The sequence below is a fragment of the Herpailurus yagouaroundi genome, unplaced genomic scaffold (assembly GCF_014898765.1).
Source record: "Herpailurus yagouaroundi ecotype Mexico unplaced genomic scaffold, PumYag 403, whole genome shotgun sequence".
Taxonomy (NCBI): Eukaryota; Metazoa; Chordata; class Mammalia; order Carnivora; family Felidae; genus Herpailurus; species Herpailurus yagouaroundi.
Genome location: NW_024412620.1, coordinates 1756854 through 1783818, shown reverse-complemented (window position 1 = coordinate 1783818; position 26965 = coordinate 1756854). Strand labels below are relative to the sequence as shown.

At 46.3% G+C, this 26965-nt stretch overlaps 1 protein-coding gene and 1 long non-coding RNA gene across 5 annotated transcripts; one reads left to right on the top strand and one right to left on the bottom strand.

The window, feature by feature from the left end:
• Positions 1-577: 577 nt before the first annotated feature.
• Positions 578-26329, bottom strand: DYRK3 (dual specificity tyrosine phosphorylation regulated kinase 3). 4 transcript variants are annotated; one of them, XM_040463478.1, is made up of 3 exons: positions 25952-26329; positions 8330-8441; positions 578-2404 (listed from the first exon to the last, which is right to left on the bottom strand). In XM_040463478.1, the coding sequence occupies exons 2-3, from the start codon at positions 8411-8413 to the stop codon at positions 830-832; spliced, it is 1659 nt and encodes a 552-aa protein (XP_040319412.1). In that variant the 5' UTR covers positions 8414-8441; positions 25952-26329; the 3' UTR covers positions 578-829. The 4 variants fall into 4 exon arrangements, with proteins under 4 accessions (XP_040319412.1, XP_040319410.1, XP_040319411.1 ...); XM_040463476.1 differs by lacking the exon at positions 25952-26329 and adding an exon at positions 10493-10738; XM_040463477.1 differs by lacking the exon at positions 25952-26329 and adding an exon at positions 9920-10032.
• Positions 4573-6295, top strand: LOC121022404 (uncharacterized). The gene is made up of 2 exons (XR_005786927.1): positions 4573-4770; positions 5042-6295. It is a non-coding gene; the product is annotated as an uncharacterized LOC121022404 (long non-coding RNA).
• Positions 26330-26965: the final 636 nt, after the last annotated feature.

Sequence of the window (26965 nt, the reverse complement as noted above, 5' to 3'; positions counted from 1 at the left end):
CTGATAGAGCCACTCAGGCGCCCCTGCTTCTACGCTTCTAACATTAATCTGGGGCAAAGAAGCTGCTTTATGTTGCTGGGAGCCAGGGGTGGAGTGGGGCGGTAAAGTGATACACAGGACTCAGTTTTCAAGCCAGCACTTGGTAAAGTGGTAAGACATCAGTAAAATGCTTTGACTAGGAAACAAATCAGAAGCAAAATAATCATAGAAATAATAACAACATAAAATAAAATCGCCACAAATCACAGGATTGAAAGATATGATTCATTTGAGAAGCAATGACACCTCTTCAAGTGACTAACAGCTTCTGGAGCCTTCCCTTACGCCATATTCTGCTGAGCCCTTTCACCTGGAATGGGCCCACAGAGTGGCCTGCTGGGACAGGAGGGGCTTTGGCTCTCATCCAGAACCACAGCCGTGTCCCAAACCATCCCTCTGGAATAGATGCTGAGGGAGACTAGACACGGTGAGGAATGATCAGGATATTCTTCCTGCGATACCTTCTACCTGGAGAGAAAGGGATTTCAACCAGCAGGATACGCAAGGTGACGTACATCTGACGACAGTAACGAAGATACACTGACCTATAAAAAGTCATTTAATGTACATTCCAGGATGGCCAACACAGGCTGGTTAGGTCATTAGCCCTTGAAGAGTTCTGTTACAGACATATAAAAATGTTTTGCCGTGTTAAAAAAAAGAAATCTAGTCTAACAAAAACATACCCACCAACGGGCTCGTGTTTTTTTTTTTTTTTTTTCCGCCATGTTCAGGTTTGCAAGACAATTAAAAATACATACATATGCATCTCTGAGCACAGCACTGTCCATTAGCTAATGAGTTTGGGCAATACACTGCACAGAGGTATACCACCGTTGGATTCTGACATCAAGTTAGCTTTAAGCTTATTGGCTATTCCGACAACTGGAGGCAGCTTGGAACCCAGTCCCTGGAAAGCATTTGCAGGATTTACCACCCGTTTACCCGACACTTTTTCAATGGTCAGAGGTCTGGGCACAGACTTACTAATCCAAGGATGTCTCAGTGCTTGAGCCGGGGTCAAACGGGCAGAGGGGTCCCAGTGGAGACACCTTTTCAAAAACTCTATAAACAAGCAGTCGTCACACCCCTTCAGTGCTGTCACCCAGTCCTTGCTGCCTGGCGGACCCCGCTTTTTACCCCTACGTGAGCGACCCCCCACAAGCACGACTCTCCCGTCTGCCTGAGTAGTCACAGAACAGTAGCGAGGTAGGCCCTTGGAGTTAATAAAGTACTTGGCACGTTTGGACTGCTCCAGAAGTTTTGGTGGTGGCATCCCTAGCAGCTCCATCATACAGGCCAGCTGGTCCCCCTCATCCTCTCCCGGGAAGAGAGGCTGTCCTGTTAAAAGTTCTGCGAGGATGCAGCCAAAACTCCATATGTCTATAGGCGTGCTGTAGCGGCTTCCTAAGATGATCTCCGGAGCTCTGTAGAACCGAGACTGGATATAGGTGTAAAGCTTCTGGTATTCGAAGCAGCTGGACCCAAAGTCAATGACCTTGGTTGCACTGCGCCCGTGGTGTTTCAGGAGAATGTTTTCTGGCTTCAGGTCACAGTGAATGATCTTATTTTTGTGGAGAGCATCCAAGGATTGCAAGATGGATTGAGCAAACTTGCGAACTAACTGGACGCTAAACCCCTGAAACTTGTTTTTTTTAATTAGCTCATAAAGGTCTATGCTCAGCAATTCGAAGGCCATGCAGACATGATTCCGGAATGTGAAACTTTCCAGCATGTGGATGACGTTCATGCTCCCAGTTTTGTCCTGCTTTTTGAGATGCTCCAAAATCCGGATCTCCTCAGCTGCCTGCCGATGGAAGCGCTTTTCATTGCGCACCATTTTTAGGGCCACATACTGTCGGAGTTTGTGATCGTAGACCCGGGCGACTTGCCCAAAACTCCCCTTGCCGATAATTTTCAGCACCTCATATCGATAAGCTAGATGGTCACGAGGTACATGAATATAGGCCCCATCTGCATCATCGTACCCCCCGTTATTGGGACCACCGATCACTCCATGTCTCTTTTTGGCATTTGGACCCACGAAGTAAATTTCTGGATAGTTGACGATCTCCAGCTTCTCATAAGCAGTGAGGTGGTGTTTATACTGCTTCAGCGCTTGCTCTGGAGTCAGTGGCACCACTTTGGATGCTTTGGCTGAACTGCTGGGTTTTACCGCATTCGAGCTATCTGAACTCTTACCCTGAGAAACGGTAGGAGAGCATTTCTCAGAGTCGCTGATGCCATCCGACTGGAGAGTATCGGATCTTCGGTTGCCAAATTCCTGAAACAGCTGTTCCACCTTCACCTCACCTCCATTCAGAAAGCGCTGAGTGTGGTCTCTTGCTACCTGCTCGGCAGTGGTCTATGGAAAAGAAAAATGAATGTAATAGAAAAGTAACTGAAAACAGTGGAAGGATGAAAGAACCCTCCCCCTGACTGAACAACAACAAAACTGTCCAGTCACGTACGTTACAAAGACCCAAAAGTGAGGTAAGAAAAGCAGGAGTCTCTAGAGACTTGGGTTATATTGATCTCGGACCCCCCGGAATACTATGACCACCGCAACCCCCTACACATGCCTTGGTTTGTTAGAGAGAGATGGTCTTCTTACCAAGCCCTACACATGCTAGGTTCCTTCTGGTAGGTATGTCTTTCGACTGAGAATCTTCTCACCCCATCCACTCAAATCCTACACTCTTTCAAGGCCCAATTCAAGCCCTCTCTCTTCTATCTAGAACTACTCCAAGCCCATACTAACGAATCGTGACTGTAGCTTTTCCAACCCGTACCACATAATCTGGCACTTGATTACATACACACGGTCTCATATTGTTTACTAATTGTTTCAAGTATCTTCCCAGATCTTAATGGCATATATAGAATCAAAATATGCACGTTATAGTGTTCTATTAAAAAAAAAAAAAAAACCCAAAACAAAAAGGCGTTCTATAAATAAAACACCACTGAAGGACAGAGGCAGGATTTGAGCCCAGGTCTTCTGTCAGTCCAGCACGCTTCTCATGAACACAACTTGGTACCAGCTTCTCCCAGTGCCTGCAGTCCTCTCCAACTAGGGCTGAACGAGGACTGTGGCTTGGAATCAAGCGAGGCCTTGTTATTTACTCCCAGGTTCCCCCCAAAATGATTGAATCCTTCTAGCTCAGCGCACTGAATCACAAGAGTTCTAAGCCAAAGAGGGCTCCTGAGATCATCTGGGCCAGTTCTTTAAGTATCTGATGAGTAACGGTGAGAATCCAAGGTCCTGGGGGGTAAGGTGGGGGAGGTTCTTGTAAAGCTCTCTCAAAGAGATCAAGAGTCTCTCTCTCTCACTTACACCTACACCCACTCTTCCTCAGCAAGAGCCTAAGTGATAATGGCATACTACTTTTTTTTTAACTTGCATTTGCTTAACATTCTCCTTCAAGGAACAGTAACTCACAGAAGACAGCTCTACTTACTCCTTCAAGAGGAAACACAATTTCTTTGAAATTAGATGGAGGAAAGGAAAAGCAAGAAAGATAAATACTTTAAACAATTACACGCGCGCGCGCGCACACACACACACACACACACACACACACACACACCACACAAAGAAAAATTAAGAGGGTGCTAGAAGGAAAGAAGAGATGGAAAGATCATTATCCAAAGTGGCCAAATCTTTAAAAACAAGAATTTTAATCTAACTCCAGAAAACAGCACACGGCCCATTACCTAAACAACAATATAAAAGATATAAATAGCGGCAAAAAACAAAAGATGAAAACATTTGAGTGTTGCCAAACTTCATATACAGCTATAGTTATGCAAGCAGGACATTAGTTCCTGCCTGCTCCTTTCAGGTCATTTAATCAATCTAAACATTTGTGAAGTCCCACAGTTACAAAAACAGGATATTACATGATTACACACAAAGTGAAGTTGGCAATACAACTGTAGCCACACTTTGGCATGTGGGGTTTCACTAAAGACACGACCTATGGACCCAGAAAAATCTCTCCAATACCAAAATGGAGAACTATCGCTGGTCAAGAAAATACAACAGGCCTGCAGACAGAACCCAAACACCTTGCTAAGATGGAAATATACTACAATGTTTTTCTTAGCAATAATTAAGTCAAATAACTATTCCTCATTTTAGGTGGTTTTTCTTTTAATGTTTATTTACTTGTGAGAGAGAGGGAGAGGGAGAGAGAGAGGGAGGAGGGGCAGAGAGAGAGGGAGACAGAATCCGAAGCAGGTTCCAGGCTCTGAGCTGTCAGCACAGAGCCTGATGCGGGGTTCAAACTCAGGAACCTCGAGATCCGTGACCTGAACTGAAGTCGGATGCTTACCTGACTGAGCCACCCATGTGCCCCACTATTGGTGATTTTAAGGATAAAAAAAACAGAAGAGGGTCCCATTTATCCATCCATCCATGTGACATTCACAGGAACCCTTACTGTTCACTATTACAAGTGCGGAAAGAAACAGGTGTTCTCAAGGAACTCCAATCTGTGAGGAGATAGACTGGCTGGACTAGGGAGTTACAATTGTTTGGTTTTAGGTAGATCTGCATAACAAAAATGAATCTTTGCCTGCATCTCAGGTAGTTTTCCTTAAAATTTTTAATACCTAACTTCAATGCATCTAAAGATTTACCACTAGTGCTTTGGGGACACATGCTGAAGAAAAGCGATGTCAAAAGGCTTGGGTTAGAGTCCTGGCTACACTGCTTAAAAGCTGTAGGTCCCGGGGCGCCTGGGTGGCTCAGTCGGTTAAGCGTCCGACTTCAGCTCAGGTCATGATCTCGCGGTCCGTGAGTTCGAGCCCCGCGTCGGGCTCTGGGCTGATGGCTCAGAGCCTGGAGCCTGCTTCTGATTCTGTGTCTCCCTCTCTCTCTGCCCCTCCCCCGTTCATGCTCTGTCTCTCTCTGTCCCAAAAATAAATAAACGTTGAAAAAAAAAAATTAAAAAAAAAAAAAATCCTTAAAAAGAAAAAAAAAAAAAAAAAGCTGTAGGTCCCTAAGCAAGTTGTTAAACTTTAGCTCAGTTTCTTAGCCTCGGTTTCTTTATTTATAAAATGTGGGTCATAATACCTACACGCAGGATGCAAAGTGTAAATCAAACTATAATGAATAATATATGTGAAAGACCCTTACAAGCTATAAAACATTTTACAAACACTGGTAATAAGTAGACAAAATTCTCAACATACTAAGGTTTAAACTCTTATACGCCCTCCCTTTCTCCCCTTTCAGTTTATCTCTTCTCTCTCTGGTACCTCCTTCCACATCTCCAGTCTCCCTCCACAGACATCTGGCACTAAATATCTCTCCTGCAGCATGGTGGCACCCACATTAGGCCTTCTTTTAGGAGGTGTGGAAACAACTCACCCATTTTCTCCCTGATACAAAACGTGCTTTTGACTTGCCATACAATTTAAGGTAATTTAATTTACCTCTCCAAGATATTTGAACTTTAACAGCAGATCAATGCCTGAACCCAAAGGAATGACTCTCTAGGAACCATAGTCATCAGTAACAAGCTGGTAGGAAAGGTATTTGGGGTCCAGGGTCCATCCCTGGGTATTTCACCTACCCTGCCTACAGGTAAGGCTGTGTGGGTTCCGGAGTCTTCATTTCTGTCTGTGATAAAGAGGGGGTCTCGGGCACAGAACATGAATTTGAATGGATATGTTACAGAAATTTCATTTCCACAGAGCTATTACAGTAAGATTAAGGATGCCATGGTTTTTCCTTAAAGTGAGCCTAAATCTCTCTCCCTGAAAACTACATCTTATTTTGCCCTCTGGAAGGACACAGAAGTGTCCAGATTTCATGTAAAAGTCCTTCAGATACTAAAAAGGGGCTGTCCTGCCCCCCCCCCCCCACTTTTCCCTGGGCCCATCATGCCCATTATATCCTCTGCCTCATGCTTACTGCCTTATTCACATTCTCAGCACGGGCTGTTCTCTTAGAGTGTGGCTCCCAGAACAGAACAAGGTACCTCAGGTACAGTCCACTATGGGTTATCAAGGTTTGAATCTCCAGTGAATCTGAAGAATTCCAGGAAGGAATTTTTCCACACAAGGATGGGGTATCTTTTCAGGTCTCTTTCCTTTCCTGTAAATAACTCAGATACCGGCCTGAATCAATTATGTATCAAGACTGTTGTGCTATAAATAAAATCTTCCTTCCATTGTTCTAGCAGAGTCTAGAGTTTGCACACATGTTAAAGTAGAATAGTTATAAATAAAATACTATATGTTTCTAGTCCGTAGTTGTAATCACAGTAACTCAACAATATATATGATCAATTCTACCAATTATTTTCTTAATTATGTGATTACATCCAGAGAGACCGATTAATCATGTTTTATTTAACAATGCTTCACATACACTGCTAATTTGGAGGACTCTTGACATTTCAAATAGAAGCTGACATTCTCAATTGTGTGAGTCAAGTCTCGAAGATCTTGTTGAGAAATTCCGAAAAAAGGAATATCCTTCTCATCCAGATATGAAACTCTACTCTTTCCCTAGCTCTTGACCCTAAATCTGCAACACAAAGCTTAAGCCAATAAATGCCAGGCGGACGATTTATAGTTTAGAGTGAGAACGCGAGAACATCTTGGATAAACAAAGCTTAAAGGCTTTGTGACAAAAAGCAATAGGGTCTAGGGATGGAATCATGTCTTAATGAACTATTACAAATGTCAACAAGAGGTCAAAGAGCACTGCTTTCAGCAAAGTTTGCAAAGACACCGTTAGGTTAGAATCTAAAACCCCATGTTTCTCAAAAACTGTTACTCTGTATGCTATACAGTAAGAAATTCATTTTAATCTTGAAACATACAGTTTAACTGACCTACTGGGAGGTGATTAGCACTGGCTAACTCTAAACTGAAGTTAAAATGACCTTTAAATCATATGTTAATGTACCAGCCCAACTGCAAAAAGTTTCCTACAGAGATATGCTAATTGGCAGCCAGTAACCAAAAAGCCCATGGTCAACCAGAGGAGTATATGGTTCTGGAACTCTGAGAGGTTTTCACATATTAAAGAAATGAGCTTGTTGAAAATGGAAAGGAAACTTATTGTACTCCAGGGAACAGGTTAAAAATAGGGAGACCAGCCTTCCAAATATATTTAGCCAATACTTTGTAATATTATTAGCCTTGGAACTAGTGAAAAGATTGATTTTAATAGCAAAAGCTAACAGAAAGTTGGAAAGGGCTATGAAAAATTCAAGTAATTTTTTTTTAGACTATAGAAACTGGGGCGTCTGGGTAGCTCAGTCAGTTAATTGGGACCTTGATTTCGGCTCAGGTCATGATCTCACAGTACGTGGTACTGAGCCCTGCCACGGGCTCTGCACTGACAGAATGGAACTTGCTTGGGATCCTCTCTGTCTCTATCTGTGTCTTTCTCTCTCTCTCTCTCTGTGTCTCTCTCTCTCTCTCTCTCTGACCCTCCCCAGCTAGAGCGCATGTGCATGTACACTCTCTCTCTCAAAATAAATAAATAGGCATTAAAAAAATATACTAGAATACAGAAACAATTTTAGGTCCTAAATGCAGAAATCTGAAGGAGAAATATTACAAATAAGTCTATTCAGTTATTCAGTTTGGTCATCAGGTGACATATGCAGCAAATTTTAAAGTCACAGAATGGCTTCTCCCTGTCATGGAGTTCCTCCAAACCCCGTTCTCCCTACTATCCTGTGTATGCTGATGGAATATGAATTAATTTTTTTATTACCTTAAGTAAAACAGTGTCAAAAGCTAAATGTCTGCAAGCTCCAGAATGATTAAATGCATCAGAAACCAAACTGTACTGTTCAAGTTTTATTTATGATCTATAAAGTGATTCTCTTTAGCATACTAATAAGCTAGGACTGCATTTCTATCTTGCAGGGAAAAAAAAAACTTGCAGATCTATGAATTCAGGGGTATTATCTGTTCCTCGTTTTTGTTAAAATGAACCTTTATAATACACTATGTCATCCCATAAAACAACAACAACAACAACAACAACAAAACATTCCCTAGATAAAAGTAGCATTATTTTTTTCCTAGTGCCATATAATTTATCCCAGTGATTGAAAGGAATACATGGGGCTCCAAATCAAAATCATCTGTAAAGCTAAACTTGGACCACAGAAATTGTTATTCCAAAGTCAAGAGACACCAAAAGGAAACAAAAGAGTCTGAGTTGCCAGTGAGATGTAATTGGACCTTGGGCATTAAGTAGCGCTTCCTTCTTTCCCAGACATCTAGACAGCAAAGAACAATTTTGTTTACTTACATTTAGTCTTCTGGGTAGAGGTGGTTCGGAAGGATTGCAGAGTACATTCGAACAGGGTGGGCATTTGGTTTCATCTATCATCATGAAGGTATCATAGACACCATCCCCCAATCTAGTTGAAAGGATTACAGATAAAATCTGTCAGTATCTGAAGTATATAAACTTGTATTTCCAAAACATTTTGTGTCTTTACTTCTTCACATCTGCCACAAATAACTAATACAAAAAAAGTCTACACTGCATTTTGGCATCGAATACAAACAGCTAGGGTATTTGGCAAAAGAAGAGAGAAAACCCAACTTTTCTTCTTTTTCTTTTTTAAAAAAGGATAGCATTTTGGGTTTGTATTTTGACAGAGTTAAGACAACTCTTACTGTGTAAATGTTGATAACAATAGGGACTATCGGGGTGCCTGGCTGGCTCATCAGGAGAACATGCAACTCTTGATCTTGGGGTTGTGAGTTCGAGCCCCACATTGGATGTAGAGATTACTTAAAAATAAAATCTTTAAAAAAAATTTTAAAAAATAAGAATAGGGACTATGAGAAGGATCTCATTTAACTTACTACATGAAAATAAAGGCTCGTTTAAATCCGAAGCCTAAAAGGTAACCGGAGCAGGAAAAGAGAGAGAGAGAGAGAGAGAAAAAAAAAAAAAAAAAAAGGCAGAGGTAACTGTATTTTAAAAGTCAGAGCCTTGGATTCTAGTCTCTGCTTTACCACTGGCTGTACTACCTTCTTTTCTGAGCCTGTTTTCCACGTTATAATGGGAAGAATAGTTCCAGTCTGCACATTTCTCTGTCTTACAGGCAAGAAATAAAAAGCCTTCTTAGAATGTCTTCTTTTTATGATTTATTCACTTACCTACTTAACATCTACCCAACTTGTAGAAATGTCCAGTGAATACTACAGCAAATACTAGAGATTCTCTAAATTATACAAGGTACTGAATTTCACTTCTTTATCCACTCCATTTTCTACTGGATGGTGGAAGCTAAATGCTAAATGATTAAGGACCATTTCTCTGTTCCTTCACGCTGTGCCTCTGCCACAAAAGAGGGAGAGGATTTATTTAAACCACAAGATGGTCCTAGATAATGCATTTCATCTGCCACCACGAACATGAATTTCCCAGTCATACACATCAGCCTTTCATCGTATCATTTTTACATAATATACTACAAATACAATGATGATCACGAGGTTGCAGGGGAAGAATCTTTAAAAATCTTTTAAAATATGCTGAAATATTTGTTTTCTTAATTGCAATATTTAAAGTTGCCTTTCAAAACTTTTATAAAATTAGTTCTAGAGTTTTCTTAATTGGTGTTATAGAAATACAAAGATAATTAAAAACACAACTACAGATATTTTCGAAAGAGTCTTTATAAACACAAACTCACATTCTGATAGAATTTTATGTATCTTTAATGGACACTGCTTCTCTGACAGCCAAAATTTCTGGATGTGACTGACTCTTTGCCAACATCATGAATATAATAAATAAAATGGGACAGGCGTCCACAACTACAGAGAAAAAGACAACCCTGAAGACCTGCAAGTATTCTTATAAACAGGCAGAGGAAATTACCCAAAGGAAGTCTGCATGCAAATGAGCGGGGTGTCCGTAGTCTCCTTTTAGGTGTAAAATACAATGCAAGGTGGAGATCTCTCAAAATAGGATCCCCAGAAAGCCCTACTCAGAGCAACCCTTCACCTGCATATCCCAAGTCAGACCGCACCCCTCACGGCAAACCCCAAGAGTTCAGTCCTGGGTTATTTGCTCTGAGCAACAGGGCTTCTTGGAAAGGTATTTGCTCTCTGCCTCCCCCGGTTTGTTAAAAAGCCCCACAAAAAGTCCCAGCTTCTTAGAGTCCCTTACATATCCCCGATCTACGGCTTCTTCTCCTAGCTCCGCTCCAGCTTCTCCTCCTCCGCTCACGGGGGGCCGGGGGGGGGGGGGGGGGAGGGCAGTTGATGCAGACTAGGAGGGTGGGCCGGTCCCCGGGAGGAGATCAGAAAGAACCCTTCCCTCGTCCCTGCTACCGGGGGTTCACTCCATCAGGCCTCCCCCGCCCCCCACTTCCCCCCACCCCCGGCCTCGCCAGCCTGCGCCAGCCACCCACTCGGGGGCCCCCAGCCCGTTACCCTGCGCCGCCGTTACCTCCGCTGCTGGGGCGGGAGTCCGGCTCCGGGCGGCCCCGCATCCTTCCGCCCGGGCCCGCGAGCCGTGCCTCCCATCCGCTAGCTCGGGAGTCCCCGGGGGAGGGGCGACGGTTGGAGGGTCCGACGCGCAGGGTCCACCTGCGCCGGGGCGGCTGCCTCCGGGACGGCGACACTTCCCGGGGGACTCTCGTCCAGACACTGCAGCTCCGCGCGCCTTTGATTGCGACTGGCCGGGCAGGGAGTGGGGAGAGGAGCGCCAGGGGCGGGAGGAGCGCCAGGGGCGGGAGGGGGAGCGGTGTGGTCGCCTAGCAACAGAGGCACGCCCCGGGAAACGCCTCTGCGAAGTTACGCGATGACGCAAGGGGCGGGGCCCGAGGCCTCTCCCCACCGGGCGGCGCTGGCCTCCGCCACTGGCGCCGGCTCCGGGAGGTTCGGGGCGGGGCGTCCATCGCTTGCGCTGCCTATGCTCTCTGGCAGCGAGTGAGGCTTGGGGTCGCTGCCCCCGGAGGGAGAAAGGCCCGGGGGAGGATTTGTGGAAGTAGCAGTTAGCCCCCGATTTCCGCCTCAGAAATACGGGCGCGCCCCTCAACCGTCTGCTGTCCTTCAGCACGTTGTAGCCTGAACTTCTAAAACCTCCCGTGAATATGAATTAGAACAAAAGTGAATGAAAAGTCTAATTTCCTAGGCTTTCCCAAGGAGGGGCTTCTCCCCCCCCCCCCCACCGACGGGTAATGAAAGCAATAATAAAAACGTAAGAGGCAATAATAAACCCATTTAGTGACACTGCACCAGCGCTTACGAACATTGTTTTATTTAATCTCCGTGATCATACTGTGTGGCACCCGCCTTTTACAGATAGAAGTAGGATCCAGAATTTAAGCTGACATTTGCCAGACTGCCCTGTCACGGGATGCTACGGATGGTAGGGCGCAAAGAGCCTTTTTACTGATGAGAAAACTGAGGCCAGAGGAGCCGTTCTTTCCCAGGATCTTGTAGCTGGAATTCCCAGCCTTCCTCGGGCTGCACCAGGCCCCTTGGAAGACGCTTCTTGTTTTTCTCTCCAGGGGATATTTGGGGGCTTTTTAATTCTTTTTCTGAAAAGTGAAGAAACCTCAGTAGCCCCAATATTAAGTGGATTTCGATCATTGGGACGAAAAGTGAGAGGGAAGGAGATTAAAATAGAAGAACGCCTAGTGTCTCCTTGAGCGTGGTATCTAATCGGATTTCCCTTAAACCTACAAAGCACGAGGCCGACAGACACTCCAGGAGAGAAACAAACGTTCCCAAAATGTCGAACAGGGGCGCCCCCTGGTGGGACTTGGGGGCTCATTGTCCCATACCAGCATAGTATAGTCCATAAATCTGAAAATTTCCATCCAAGGCTCATTTCCGTGTGACTAAAAGTCATATTCCCTGTTCTCTTGCCTCCAAGCAAAAATGTCCTTAAGGATCCAAAGGCTTTTCACTTTGTAAATTAAGGATGTGTCAGTTTGGGGAACTTGATTCTTTGTGACCAAAGTTGCTTTAGCTTCTCTCTGATATAAATAAATAAAACTTCTTGCACGATGATTCTTAAAGTTATTCTAATTTTATAAGTAAGCTTTTGTGGGTTTTGCCCCTCCAGGCCACACCCCCAGCAATCCTGCTTTCCTATGAGTTTGTGTTAGGGCTCCTGTGGAAGCTTTTGTTTGAAGAGAGAGGGCTCCACCGCAACAAAAAGTTGGACTAGATTGTTGCTGAGGTCCTTCCAGCTCTAAGATTGTAAAATCCTATTAAATAATCCCCGTTCTTAGTACTTATGTGGACACCCTAGACCACTTCACTGCTCTGAACATCTGACTGGGACTTGCTCCCACCAGTTTTTTTGCTTCATTCTGAATCACTGCTTTGAGAGGACCACATCTCCAGTTTCAGACATACCTCTGTGAGCCACCCTGAAGCTTTCCTGCTCCCCTTCCTGCTCCTGAGGTGGGAAACAGAAGCGTCTTTTATCTTTAGCCATTTGTTCTCACGGTCAAGGAGAGGAGGATTCCTTGGAGGTGTTGGAGCTTCACGGATCTCTGAGCTTAGTGGTTTAAATACTTTCCAATATTTCTTCAGAGTCCCCGTTTCATAACAATCTGGCTGGGTGAAACAGTGGGCTGGGTTCAAGTCCAGTGATGGATCTAGCAGGAGCTTCCACACCCCCTCTGAGCTGGTATCTTGTGCCCTCTAGTTCATGAGCAGCTTTCAGACGATTCATGTCCTTTCTTCTCCTTTCAAAGCCCCACTCAAAAGTAGTTCAATATCGCCATTATCTTTCTCCACATAGTTAAAGCCAGATTTAAAACGCTAACATGGATTAGCCAAATATAGAAGATGCCTGCCTGACCTTTGAAACCAGTTCTAATAAATCTGCAAAATCAGAAAACTGTAACGAACAGACAAAAAAAGGGAGCTATTCCGGGAACTTCAGAAATCAATGGAACATTCGGAATGTGATCACAGCAGTTTCAAATGCATAGAGTAAGAAAATTTCCCTGTGGCCGCCTTCACCTTCAATTGTGTGATGAGATAGCTGTCGGTTAAATTTAAAATCGCTTCATTGCTATGAAGTATTCTTTACAGCATGATATGCCAATACATAATATGACACATGAATCACAAAATTGGAATGCATTCTTAAAAATCTTTTGGAAAGAAATTCTCCCTTTCCTCCTAATTGACCTCAAATTTACCTAAGCTCCAGAAACATGTACCTGCTATTTTTTCAGAAATACAGAAATCTAGGGGCGCCTGCGTGGCTCAGTCGGTTGAGCGTCTGACTTCGGCTCAGGTCATGATCTCGCGGTCCGTTAGAGCCCTGCGTCGGGCTCTGTGCTGACAGCTCAGAGCCTGGAGCCTGCTTCATGGTTCTATGTCTCCCTTTCTCTCTGCCCCTTCCCCACTTATACTGTCTCTCTCTCTCAAAAATAAATAAACATTAAAAAAATTAAAAAAAAAAAGAAATACAGAAATCTAGCTCATTGAAACACTAAAACTATGCCTTATTTTTCTGGAACCCCACCAGTCTGCCTAACCAGACCCTGGAAAGTCAGTTCAGTTTTTTTCCAACTCTGCATTCAGGGTAAATAAGTGCATTTGTGGAGATTAGGGCTTTGAATTAGGCAAATGCCTTGTATCTTTAACTATCTCCTCCCACTACACAGCCTCCCCCGATACCTGCCCTTTAACAGGTCTCTGGCTACCCTGTCCTTCAAGGCCTATGCAAGCACAGCAGACCTCATAAACCACACTTGGGCACTAGAGGCCCCACAGGCCTATAGAGAAATGACCCATCCCCAATCAGTGGCATTGCCTTAAGAGTAAGAGAAAGTCCACTCCCAAGGCCTCTCATGGACCTGTTGCTTATTGGGGTCCCCAGCTGCTGCTGAAATCAAGCCTCCCAAGTGTGTGTTATTGGAAGATACTCTGGCCAAGCTGCCCATCCCTGACTTAGCAAGGCAGTCCATATTCCTCCAGCTTTGCCTTGAGCAGGAATATGCACATCGTGTAGGTTAAGGCTTGAAATTAGGTAATGTAGGTATTCCCAATAACTTGCTCTTGTGACCCAGCCTTGCCTGACATGGCCCTTTTCCCCATCCCTCACTACCCTGACCTGTGCCACCAGGGCATATGTGGACCACACCTGTTAGCAGGCCTTTAGCTTATGGTGGACTATGGAACTCAGGCCAGATGCAAACCACCAAATAGCCTCCAGGATGGAGGGAGGCCACCACTTGAAAATTGTTCTGAGGCAGTAGCTTTAAGCTGGCAACAGTCTGTCCCCTTGTGGACTCACTCTGCTGGAGTCCTGGGCATCTACAGTAATCTGTAATAGGTCAACTTATAAGATATCAGAAAGCTTATTGTACATAAGTTCGCCTTAAACTCACCTTTCATGAATAGTGGAGATAAAAGGCTTATGTAGTTCCCTATTAGGGTTATCAGTAATTACTAACCGCCCTATCTCACTTCTGTGACCTCACCTGCTTGCTAAGCAGATACATTAGGATGCAAAACGCTCCCCCACCCCCTCTACCAAGATCTGGCCTAGGCCAGACCAACATGTAAAAAGTCACGTACTCACTGCCCTACAGCATCTCAGGTGTCTAACTATGATTGGTCATTTTAAACCCTCTTAGGACAAAGACCTTCAAAATGTATAGGTTCCCGCCAAAACTAACGTCTTTGTGTCACAATATAATTGGCTACCATGAAATGCTGTAGATTGTAATTGGTTAACCAAATAATGATGTATTCTGACTTGCTAAAATCCATATAAGCCCACTGCTGCCTTTGTTCGGGGCCATTCTCTGAGCTTTTCTCCTTAACATCAGGAGGTCAGGTTTGGCCCGGCCGTGAATAAAATCTTGCCTCGCTTCTATTCGGCATCTGGTGGTTTTTTTCGATATCACCCTGTTTCAATCAAAGATCCCATGTGTCCCCATTTGGACTAGCTGCCTGATGTGGTGCCTGCTGACAGGGTGTAAACTAAGCATGTGCAGGCGTACAGGGACCTGGAACAGGGCAAGTGTCCTGAGAGGCCTGATCATGACATTGAAGTCTTGTGATTACAAAGCATCTGCCAAGTTCCAATCCCTAACCTATACGTAGGCGCCTATTCCCCCTGAAAGCAGACCTGGAGGAATTGGACTGTCCTGCATACAGTGGATATGGTGAGCTGGCTGGAATATCCTCCAAAAAGAGATACTTAGAAGCCTTAATTGCTGCAGAAGGCCAGAACACTAGCAGAAAGTAAGTCTACCTGAAGCCCATTCCAGGGGCCACTTCAGAGCAATCTTCCGTGTGGGGCTGCCTCCACATTTGAGCCTTGAAGGTTGTTGGGGATGGGCGCTAGCTAGCTACACAGGCCTGGAGAGCGCTGCCTGCATGATGGCGGCTGATGGAATGCATATGGTGCACGCACAGGACGCGCAGGTCAGTGTTGCCAGGGACCTGGCCCAGGGCAAGTGTTGGGAAAAACTGGATGCCGGGAGCGAGCTCTAGGGGGTAGAGAAAACATCAGCCCAATTCAAGGCGTACCTTCCATTGTGGAATATTCACCCTGTAAGGGTAGGGCTAACCTGTAGCTTTAAGAAATAACAGCTTTGTGGGGCGCCTGGGTGGCGCAGTTGGTTGAGCGTCCGACTTCAGTCAGGTCAGGATCTCGCGGTCCGTGAGTTCGAGCCCTGTGTCGGGCTCTGGGCTGATGGCTCAGAGCCTGGAGCCTGTTTCCGATTCTGTGTCTCCCTCTCTGCCCCTCGCCCGTTCATGCTCTGTCTCTCTCTGTCCCAAAAATAAATAAACGTTGGAAAAAAAAATTAAAAAAAAAAAAAAGAAATAACAGCTTTGTTTTAACACTATAGGTTAAGAGATTAACAGCCTTATCCTATCAATCAAGGGATGGATTAGCGCTTGATTGGATTCGGGCAAGGGCCTGTTTCAACTGTTTCCACCTGGGAGCTATTCCTTTGTTCTGTTCCCAGGTGATAATAAGACAATGTGGTCGGCTGTAAAAACTCTGTATCCCGGCTGTTGGAGACTGCACTCTGGTCAAGAGTGTCGGTTTCATCGATCGGTTTGCCTTACCTCTCATTGCAATAAACTTTGTTGTGACTGTCACTGGTGCCCATAGCATTCTGTTTCAGGAGTCGTGTGGATGCAACAACCCCCAAGACAGAGCTGGAGGTTTTTGACTCCCTTGACAGGGTGGGGACAGGTGGCAGGCAGGACAGGGTATTCTTTATTAGGAGACACCTGGGAGTCATTGTCTCTAGGGAAGTCCAGAACCCTATTAGGCACCAGGTCCACATGAGGACTGACTGTTGCCATTAGCAGCTGCCACTTCAGAGCAATTATAGGAAGGCTCCCCCGACATCGCCAGGGGCTCTACTACTAGGCTAGTAACTCTGCTGGTAGCTGGGGCCTGGCCAGAGTTCCATAGGCCTGAGGACCAGGCCTGCTCAATCCTGACTTAGGGATGTGTACCGCACATGTGCAGGCAGCGCAGGTCAAGGTGGAGAAGCACCTGACCAGGGTAAGTGTTTGGAGAGGACTGGTTACTGGAGCAGGCTATTGGGATTACAAGGCATCTGCCTGAGTCAAGCCCTAACCTACACAATTGCACATGTCCCTGCTCAAGGCAGAGCTGGGGTGTCTGGATGGCCTTTCCAGGGCACGATCATGCAGGCCGGTCAGGGTCTTTTCCAAGAAAAGACACCTGGGAGCCCAGTAAGTCTACATGGGGACTGATGGTTGCTCTTTTTAGGGGTTAACTCAGACGAGTTTTAGGGAGGGTGGGCTCCCTCTATCCTTGAGGCTCTGCAGATAAAGAGGGGCCCTAGCTCCACAGGCTCTGTAGGCCCCAGCTGCCCAAAGGGATAGGAACTGTGCATGCGCAGGTTGAGCAGATAAGGGTAGCCAGGGGCCTGAACAGGGCAAGTGTGGGAGGGGCTGGGTCACAAAAACAGGTTATTGGAAGTACCTGGCTGGCATCTGCCTCGTTCCAAGCCTTAACGTGCATAAAGGCACATATTCCTGCTGAAGGCAGAGCTGGAGGAATCTGGACTACTTTGCTAGATCAGGCCAATCGCAGACACCTGAGAGCCTTGATTGTTGGAGAAGCCCAGGACTTTGTTAGGCAGCCAGTCCATGGGGACTGTGGCCAGTTTAAAGTGCCACCTTAGAAAGATTTTTCAGGTAGTAGATTCCCTCTAGCCTAGAGAAGATTACCGTGGTTGGCTTCCCCCCCCCCCCCTCAGTTTCCAGAGGCCTGGAGGGCCCTGGTAGCCAGAGGACTGTTGCTAGGGCAAGGGCTAGGCATGCACCAGCAGCAATGGTCAGAGTAGTCAGACACCTGGAGCAGGGCAACGCGGGGTGAGGCAGGTCACAGGAGGCGGCGACACGGGGGTGCCTTGCCTCCACCTAATTCTAAGCCTTGACCTATGCAAATGTTCATATTCCCACTGCAGGTAGAGTTGGGGTAGATGGATGGGGCAGGCTGGCCGGCTGGGGTACCCTCCAATAAGAGACACCTGTGAGCCTTAATTACTGGGAAATCCTGACCCGGTCAGGCAGCCAGTCCAAAAGTGGCAGACTGTCACCAGTATCAAAGCTGCCACCTCAGAGGGCTTTTCGAGGTGTGGGGTCCCGTTACCCCGAGGCCATTCAGCTTGTTGGGTTCATGCTGGAGTTCGGAAGGCCGGGAGTGCCCCCTGCAGCCCCTGGGGAAGCTGTCTGGGCAAAGACCCGAGTGTGTGTGGCTTGGCACAGGTCAAGATAGCTAGATACCTGCACCAGGGCAATGTTGGGGGATGCTGGGTCACAGGGAGGAGGCTTTGGGGGTATAAGGTGTCAGCCTAAAGTACCAAGGCTTTATTTTCCCCATTGTGAACCTTTCCCCCAAAAGCAGAGCTATAGGCTTTTCAACTGCCTTGGCAGATGGGGCCAGCAGTACAGGCTTTCCCCCATTCGGAGACACGTGGGGGTCCTGGTTTCTGGAGAAGGCAGTAAGTTCATAGGAGGACTGGCCCTTGCCCGCTTGTGGCTTTCAGCTCAGCTCAGGGTGATTTTTCAGAAGGTGGGCTCCCTCCACAATGTTGGCTATGCAAGTGCCTGGCTGGAGTTTCACCAGACTGGAAGTCTAGGTCTGCCCAAGGTCGACATTTGGGATGAGTATTGCTCATGTGTGGGCTGCACATGTGTCGGCCACACATGAGCAGTACTGGAACCAATGGGACCTGGAACCATTGGGTGGACCCAGCATCTGCTTAATTTCAAGCCTTAAACTCTGGGCCTGGCCGGAGTTCCGTGGGCTTGGAGGGCCTGCTGGGTTTTCAGATACGAACTGTGCACACACAGGCAGGGCACGTCAGAAGAACCAACGATCTGATCAGGGCAAGTGTTGGGAGAGGGCTCTGGGGGTTACAGGACGTTTGCAGCATTCCAAGACCTAGCCCACACAAATGCACATATTCCTATAGAAGGCCTAAGTGGAGTCATCTGGGCTGCCTTGCTGGGGCTGGATTGTGTGGGCTACCCGATATGAGCTTTGATGGCTGCAGAAGCCTGGAATCCCAAGAAAGGGTGAGTACCTAGGGGAACTGGCTGTGGCCAGTTAAAAGCTGCCACCTTAGAAAGGTTTTCATGGGGGAGGTGCCTGGGTGGTTCAGTTGGTTAAGGGTCCTACTTTGGCTCAGGTCATGATCTCATGGTTCGTGAGTTGGAGCCCCTTCTGCGCTGACAGCACAGAGCCTGCTTCAGACTCTCTGTCTCCCTCTTTCTGCCCTTCTTCCTCCCTACCCCCATGCTCACTCTCTCTCAATAAACATTAAAAAAAAAAAAAAAAAAAGGAAAGATTTTCACCGGAAGGAGCTCTACAGGCCTAGAGTGCCCCCTGCAGGCCAAGGCCAGCTGATACAAGGCAGGCTGCGCATGTGCGAACGGCGCAGGAGAGTCAGGCACCTGGAGCAGGACAGTATCAGGAGAGGCCTGATGACTGGAGAGGGCTGTTGGGAGTATCTGGTGTTTGCCTAATTTCAAGCCTTAACCTACACAAGTGTGCACGTTCCCCCTGAAGGCAGAGCTGGAAGAATCTGGACTGATTCAGGGTTGGATTGTGCAAGCTGGCCGGAGTATCCTGCAATAAGAAACACCTGGGAGTTTGAGTGTTGCTGAAGCCTTGGACCCCAGCAAACAGTAAGTGCATGTGGGCACTGGCTGTCACCCATTCGGCATCCCCCTCGGACCCATGTCCGGAGGGTGGGCACCCTCCATTTCGAGGCTATGCAGGTAGTTCAAGATGGGCGCTAGCTTTGTAGGGCTCAGGGACCCACTGCCCAGGTGTGACTGATGGGATTCGAATTGCGCATGCCCATGGGATGGCCATGGCAGGGTTGCCAAGGACCTGAAACAGGGCAAGCGTCTGGAGAGGCTGGGTCACCAGAGCAGTTTTTGGAAGTACCTGGAGACTGCCAAATTCCAAGCCTCAGCCTGCACAAAGGTGTCAATTCATGCTGAAGGCAGAGCTGGAGGAATCCAGACTGCCTTGCCAGAGTGAGGCAGGCTCAATGCTGGAGTACCTTCCTGTTAGAGACACCTGAAGGCCCTGATTGCTGGAGAAGCCCGGGACCCCACCAGGCAGCCAGTCCAAATGGTCTGTGGTCAGGTTATAGCTGCTGCCTCAGGTTGATTATCTGGGGGTGGGCTCTCTCCACCCTGCAGTCTAGCAGGTGGGTGGGGAATAGCCCGGGCTCCACAGGCCTGGAGGGCACCATCTGCCGAGGGTCAGCTGAAGGGTGCTTGGACTGCCCGTGCTAGGGCCATGCGGGTCAACATAGCCAGGGATCTGAATAAGGGCAAGCTTCCAGAGAGTCTGAGTCAAACAGCAGGCTGTTGGGGATATGTGGCATCTGCCTAATTTCAAGGCTTAACCCACACAAATGTGCATATTTCTGCTGAAAGCAATGTTGGGGTAAGATGCAAGGGGCTGGCTAGCGGGGGGGTATCCTCCAATAAGAGACACCTGGGAGCACTAAAGCCTGAAATGCCAGCAGTCCGTCTGCAGGGGCAGACTGTTGCCCGTTTTAGCAGCTGCCTCCGATCAATTTTGGGGGAATGGACTCGTATACTTGAAGGTATGCAGGTGATTGGGAATGGGCCCTAGCTCTGTAGGGACGGATGGCCCTGTTCACCCACAGGTGGCTTTCGAGGTGTGCACTGTGCATATGTGGGCCGTGCAGGTCAGGGTAGCCAAGAGTTTGTACTCGGAAAGACAGAGCGAGTGTGTGGAGAGGCCACATCACAGGTTGGGGCTATTAAGGGTATCTAGCATCTGCCTAATTCCCAGGCTCAACCTGGGATTTATGTTCCTGCTGAGGCCGTTTGGAAAAATCTGGATTGCCCTGCCAGCGTGGGGCCAGGTGGGATGGCCAGACTACCCTCAGATAAGAGACACCTGGGGCGGGGGGGGGGGGGCTTTGATTCCTGGAGAAGACCAGGAATTCATTAGTAAGCCAGTCTAAATGGGGACTGGCAGTTACCAGGTTAGGCAGAAACCTCAGAAAGATTTTCAGGCGGTGAGCTCTCTCCACATTGGAAGCTAGCCATAGTTCAGGCCTGGTTTGAGTTCCAAGGGCTTGTAGGCGGGGTCTGCCTAGGGTTGGCTTATAGGGTGTGTATTACACACGTGTGGGACTCCCAGACCAGGGTAGCCAAGACCCAGAACTGAGCAAGCATCTGGAGAAGCTGGGTCGCTGGAGCAGGCTCTTGGGGTTATGAGGTATCTACCTTGTTCCAAGCTCTAATTTATACAAATGAGTATATTCACACAGAAGGCAAAGTTGGAGCAAGATGGAAGGGCTGGTCTGGCTGAGTGGGGTACCCTCCGGCAAGAGACCTTTGGGAGGCTTGATTACTGCTAAAGTCCAAAAGGGTAGCATACATGGGAAGTGACTACTGCCAGTTTAAAGCTGCTGCCTCAAAGATTTTTGAGGTGGGGAGGGTGGGCCCCCTCCACACTGAGGCCATTCAGGTGGTTGGGTTCAGGTTGAAGTTCCGCAGGCCTGAGTGCCCCCCTGCAGCCCAGGACGGGCTGACAGGTGCAGTCTGCGCATGCACAGTGTCTGCCGCTCAGTGTGTCCGGGGACCTGTTAAGGGTCGTCAGGCAAGGCTGAGCCTCAGGAGGGAGCTATTAATGTTAAAAAGTGATGGCCGGGGTCCCTGGGTGGCTCAGTGGGTTAAGTGTCCGACTCTTGGTTTCGGCTCAGGTCACGATCTCCCGGTTCGTGAGTTGGAGCCCCACATCAGGCTCTGCACTGACAGTTTTCTCTCCAAAGGCAGAGCTGGAGGTTTTCCAACTGCTTTGCCAGGAGGGGCTGGGCCGGCAGGAGTCAGGATATCCTCCGTTAGATACATGGGGGGTCCTGGTTCAGTTCACATGGTGACTAGTTATGGCCCATTTGCAGCTTTCAGCTCAGAGCAGTTTTCAGAAGGTGGGCTCCCTTCATGCTGGCGGCTGTGCCGGTGATTGGCGTCCGGCAAAAATTTCACAAGCTTGGTGGACTGGCTTAGGGGTGTGAACTGCGCATGCGCAGGCTGCATGGTTCAGGGCAGCTGGGAACCTGGGACACGACAGGTGACCTGTGAGGCTGGCTCATACGTGGAGGCTATTGAAGGCACCTGGTGTTTGCCTGATTCCACACCTTAGGCTATGCAAATGTACATATTCCCCGTGAAAGTAGAGCTGGAAAAATCTGGACTGCCCTGCCAGGGCAGAGCAGGTGAAATAGCTAAGGTACTCTCCAGTAAGTGACAGCTCAAAGCCGTGATTGCTAGAGACTCCATTAGGCAACCAGTGCAAACAGGGCCAGTCTTTTACTGGTTTAAAGCTGACAGGGTGCGTACTACTATACATGTGTGAGCTGTGCAGGCCCGGGTAGACATGGACAAAGTTGGGTAAGTCTGGGTCACAGGGGGAGGCTTTTGGGTATAACTGGCATATTCCTAATTCCAAGCCCTACACATAATCCATATTCCCCCTGAAGGCAGAGCTGGAGGAATCTGGAATGCCTGATCAGGGTTGGATGGGGCAGACTGGCTGAGGTAGCTTCCGATAAGAGATCCCTGGGATCCTTGATTGCTGCAGAAATCTAGGACCCCAGCAAACAGTAAGTACACATGAGGACTGTCACCTATTCCTATGGCTGCCTCAGAACAATTTTGGGGGTGTTTTCCTTCCACCCTTGAGGCAATGCAGGAAGTTGGGTGTGAGCCCTAGCTCCACGGGCCTGGGGGGACCTGAGTAGCCAAGGGTGGCTGACAGGGGGCAGACTGTTGATGCTTGGAAGCCCAGGTCAGAGTAGCCAGGGACCTAGAACAGGGCAGTGTCAGCAAGGCTGGGTCATAGGAACAGCAATTGGGGGCGCCTAGCGTCTAATTCCCATCTTGAATCTACACAAATGCACATATTCCCCATGAAGGCTGTTTTGGGGAGGCAAATAACACTCAGAAACTGATTTGGTCTTTGCCAACAATGTATTTAACAATGGTTCGCTCTGCGAATTTCACAAGCCAATAGCATACAAGAGAACGTCTTTTCATTCGATAATACAGAAATAACATACTCCAAACCAGTGTTAGATTAATCACACTATTGTTCCAGGTAAGGAGAGATGAAAGGAGTAAAATCCAAATATGGCTCAGGTGTATCTTTACAGGAATTGGTACCCAGGAGAGACAGCTTAGCGAACTGTAGCTGACGTCCAGCTGCCAGTGCTAAAGTAAAAGTTCCATGTTGCTAGGGTACCTTGCCAGGGAATGAGGACTAGGTGTTGGTGGGCAATATGATTTTTGTAGGGACACTATATGGCTTTTACCACTGCCTGTAAAAGAGTCATGTTTATGGAGGCAGGAGCTATGCAGGCAGGAGCTAAGTGCCCCAAGGTCTCCAAGAGTCCATTTAGTTAGTTATTTAGAGAGCATGAGAGAGAGTGTGCACATGTGGGAGAGGGGCAGAGAGGGAAAGAGAGAGAGAGAGAGAGAGAGAGAGAGAGAGAGAATGTCTGAGAGAATCTCAAGCAGGCTCTAAGCCCAGCCCAGTGCAGAGCAGAGCCAGACATGGGGCTCCATCTCACAACCATGACATTATGACCTGAGCTGAAATCAAGAGTTGGACGTTTAACCGACTGAGCCAACCAGGCACCCCTCGAGAGTCCTTTTAGATCAGTGAAGTATTATTGCCTTGCCCAAACCAAACCCTCTCAGATAGTCCTCATGATCCCTCAGCAAATATAGTTTAATGTCCCCTTGTTATCGTTGCTTCTTCATATCTTTTCCATGGTAAGGCCCCTGGGGGCCCCTCAGCGGCTGAGCTACTAAGTTCTCATGAGTACAACTTCATTGTTCTATCAAAGCAACTTCACTTCTAAGCACAACCTTATTTTTGTCGTTGTTGTAAACCAGTGGATTTGAAATCCTTCCAAACCAATACACAACAGTCTACCCCGTGACTCAAATCACTCATACACTAAGTGTCTAATCTCCTGTACAAATCTAAATGAACAAAAGTATCAATCCATCCCGTGATTCTACATGACTTACAATATTAATCACAGTCACAAGTGGAGAGTATTATTCTTTGACACCATAGTTTCATGAGCAGTTTAAACAACTGTATTCCTAATATTTTTAATATAAGGATAACAAAGCACTCTTTAACGTGTTACCATATTTAATCTCCAACAACTAAAAGGTAAGCTTCTTGCACCACTCAGTTTATTGTCCTTGACAAATGTGTTTCCAAGTGAAGATCATCTTTATAACGCTGCAGGGGTACAGGCTTGCACAGGACTATCAAGCACGTGTTCCACTGCCATAACCCTAGCAGTTTTTAAAATTTTAACCCTAGATAATAATTTTATTTTAACCCCAGCTGTCATTATTTTAGGGAATGTATGTGTTGGTTTTACTTAGGTTTTCTCATGTATGATTTACATTTATTAATTTGAGGAAATTCGATGTGAAACGTTTTTCTGATTACTTTCATAGCTCTTTATCTTTTATTGACCATGAATAATATTTTTTTTTGTTCTCTTGACACATTCATTACCTGTTGTATGTTTACATATCACGTCATGTTGTAGTTTCCCCTTGACCCCATTAGGTTCGGGTGAGCTTCGGCTTAGAGCACGCTATCTTGGTCCAATTTCCCATGTTAAATATAAGTGGTGGGGGAGGCATCAAAGCCATAGTCATAGGTACCTGTATGGTACTTATGCCATAGGTATATCCAGAAGTCCAGCAGTAATAAAGGTATTTTGGTTCTATTCCAATAATGTATCCTTAGGAACACATTTTCCTTCTATTATAAGGGGTCCTCCTGTGGCCTTCACTCTCCCTTTTGATATTGAGAAACAGCAAATGTAGGGAACCCAATGTCATGTTTCCTTCTTTAAATGCCAATATTCTAATTTGACAGCTGCCCAAGGAATTAGAGCCATTAGGATGTGTGATATCTACTTTCCTTCTGGTTGGGCTGTTATCTCAGGCAGCCAGTACTGTCTTGAGATTATAACTGTCCGAAGACGACTACATATATCAACCATTCCCAACTATAACATTGACAATTAACAGTTAGAAAAACATGTTTTATGTTGTTTTTTAGTATTATGGTTAGTGTTTTCTCCAGCTGCTTTATGTCAAATTTCCATTGCTTTATTTTGTGTGAAATTTATTTGTCGTACGTTGCAAATGTTTCCATCTACGTACCCAATAACGACAAAGGTGCCATTGCATGCGTGTTAACTTGAGATTCATTTCAAAAATTGAAAATTTTATTATTTTTATTTTTTATTTTATTTTATTTTCATTTTTGAGACAGAGAGAGACAGAGAATGAACAGGGGAGGGGCAGAGAGAGAGGGAGACAGAATCTGAAACAGGCTCCAGGCTCTGAGCGGTCAGCACAGAGCCCGATGCAGGGCTCCAACTCACAGACTGTGAGATCATGACCTGAGCCGAAGTCGGACGCTTAACCGACCAAGCCACCCAGGCGCCCCCAAAAATTGAAAATTTAATGTGGTTTGATGGATTTGGAATTGAGAAAAAGTGACTGCCACTGTTGCTTCAGTTAAACCTGCCAGTCCAACAAGGAACGAAATGGGTTTCCTTCCTTTTAGTGAATCTGTTGTTGGCATCCATTGCACATTGAGCATAAATGAAGATGAATAAAACTGAACACAATTAGGGTATCTGTACCTGGCTAGAAACCCCTACATGTTCAATTTCAAGGTATAGGCTATTATTGTAGGGTGCGACTGGGAGAGGTTTTATTAACATAGATTCCTATATTCTTGGAGTAGAAATCCATAGTGTGAGAAAGAAATCCATAGTGTGATGATATATGTTACATGCTAAGTTTTCTGTTTCTTATATGTCTCTGCTTTTGTTTTTAATGTTTATTTTTGAGAGAGAGAGAAAGAGAGAGCGAGTGGGGGAGGGGCAGAGAGAAAGAGACAGACTCTGAAGCAGACTCCAGGCTCCCATCTGTCAGCACAGAGCCAGACGCGGGGCTCAAACCCGTGAACTGTGAGATCTGACCAGAGCCCAAGTCAGATGCTTGACTGACTGAGCCACCCAGGTGCCCCGCTTTTAAAGTCTGGACATAATATCCACAGATCTATTGTTCACATTGTTCATTCATATCTATTGTTTTCTAACAGGTGAATATGGGTTAAACAGTATAAGTTGTGAGTGTAATGATTAATTTTTGGCCTATTTATACTTAAGGATATAATTACCCATTCTGTGTATTGTAGCTGCTCTTCTACAATAAAGTGGTAGCACACAAATCAGGAACTAAATCCAGGTTATTTTCAGAGTCTCTGTGATGTGTCCAATGCTGCCTCAATTCAATAAGATAAAAGTAAAAAATTCAGTACCTGGTTGCCTTACTATGTATGCTGGGTTATAATACCAAAAGCCAGTTAGTAGTTCAGGCCAGTCTTCATCCTCCAAGTCAATGTCTAATAGAGTTGTTGTTCAGAATCCTTGATGGTTCTTGTGGAGATTAAAATGGAGGTCGCCACTGCTTCATCAGCTTCCCTAAGTATTTGGTGTCTCTACTGATTGAAGCTTTCCCGGTGAGTAGATAGTGCGGACAGCGAAGGATGGGGTGCAGAGGCTGGGTTGGTTGATGCCGGTGATGTTGATGAGTCCTCCGTTGCAATAAGGTGACTAGACTAGTGATCTCTGGAGAATGCGGAGGATGTCACAGACAGTGGAGTTGTGCCGGACCAGAAAGTGGCATTACAGTTCAGAACACTGGCACAGCTCCTATTGCTGGAGCCATCAGAGGAGTATCCATAGCTGTAATGACTATGGTATCCAACAGGGAGCGATAGGCAATGGAGTATGGGCAGCAGGCAGCATGCTGCACTGACCCGTTAGTAATCTTGGTAGGGTTCAAGATGCATCGTGGATTCATGCCTGCAAAATAAAGATAGTTTCCTTGGCATTTTTAATTCCTTCTCGTTGTTCTTGCCACCCAAGGATATCTACCATTATGACGTCCGTTATTGCCTATATTCCCTCTAGCATAGTCGCCCTCCATCCTGTGAGGCTAAATATCAGGCATCTGGTGTCAATACAATAAAGATGGTGTTCTTATGCCTGCCATTTTCAGAGTCATCATATTATTTTCTTTAATGTGATGTAATGTAGTTTTTTCTTCAGTCATCCAGTAGGTTGTATTGATGGCAGGTACCATAATTTTCCTAGTACTATATATATACCATTATGTTTTTTTAAATGTTTTCCTTCTAGTTTAGATTCTGGAGTCTGTCAGTGGTCTCATCTGTAGAGGTGCTTGCAATATTAATGCGATAGGAGTTTTTCCATTCCTTCCATATTTATGGTTTAGAGATCTTGCCACCTCCCAGATTGGTTTCGTCCAA

Excerpts from the sequence above, each read along its gene's own strand:
- DYRK3 (XM_040463476.1), bottom strand. The coding sequence starts at position 10,569 with ATGGGAGGCACGGCTCGCGGGCCCGGGCGGAAGGATGCGGGGCCGCCC. Across the intron at positions 8,442-10,492 it reads CTCCCGCCCCAGCAGCGGAG|ATTGGGGGATGGTGTCTATG; the intron begins GTAACGGCGGCG and ends CCTTTCAACTAG. Across the intron at positions 2,405-8,329 it reads CTCTACCCAGAAGACTAAAT|ACCACTGCCGAGCAGGTAGC; the intron begins GTAAGTAAACAA and ends TCTTTTCCATAG.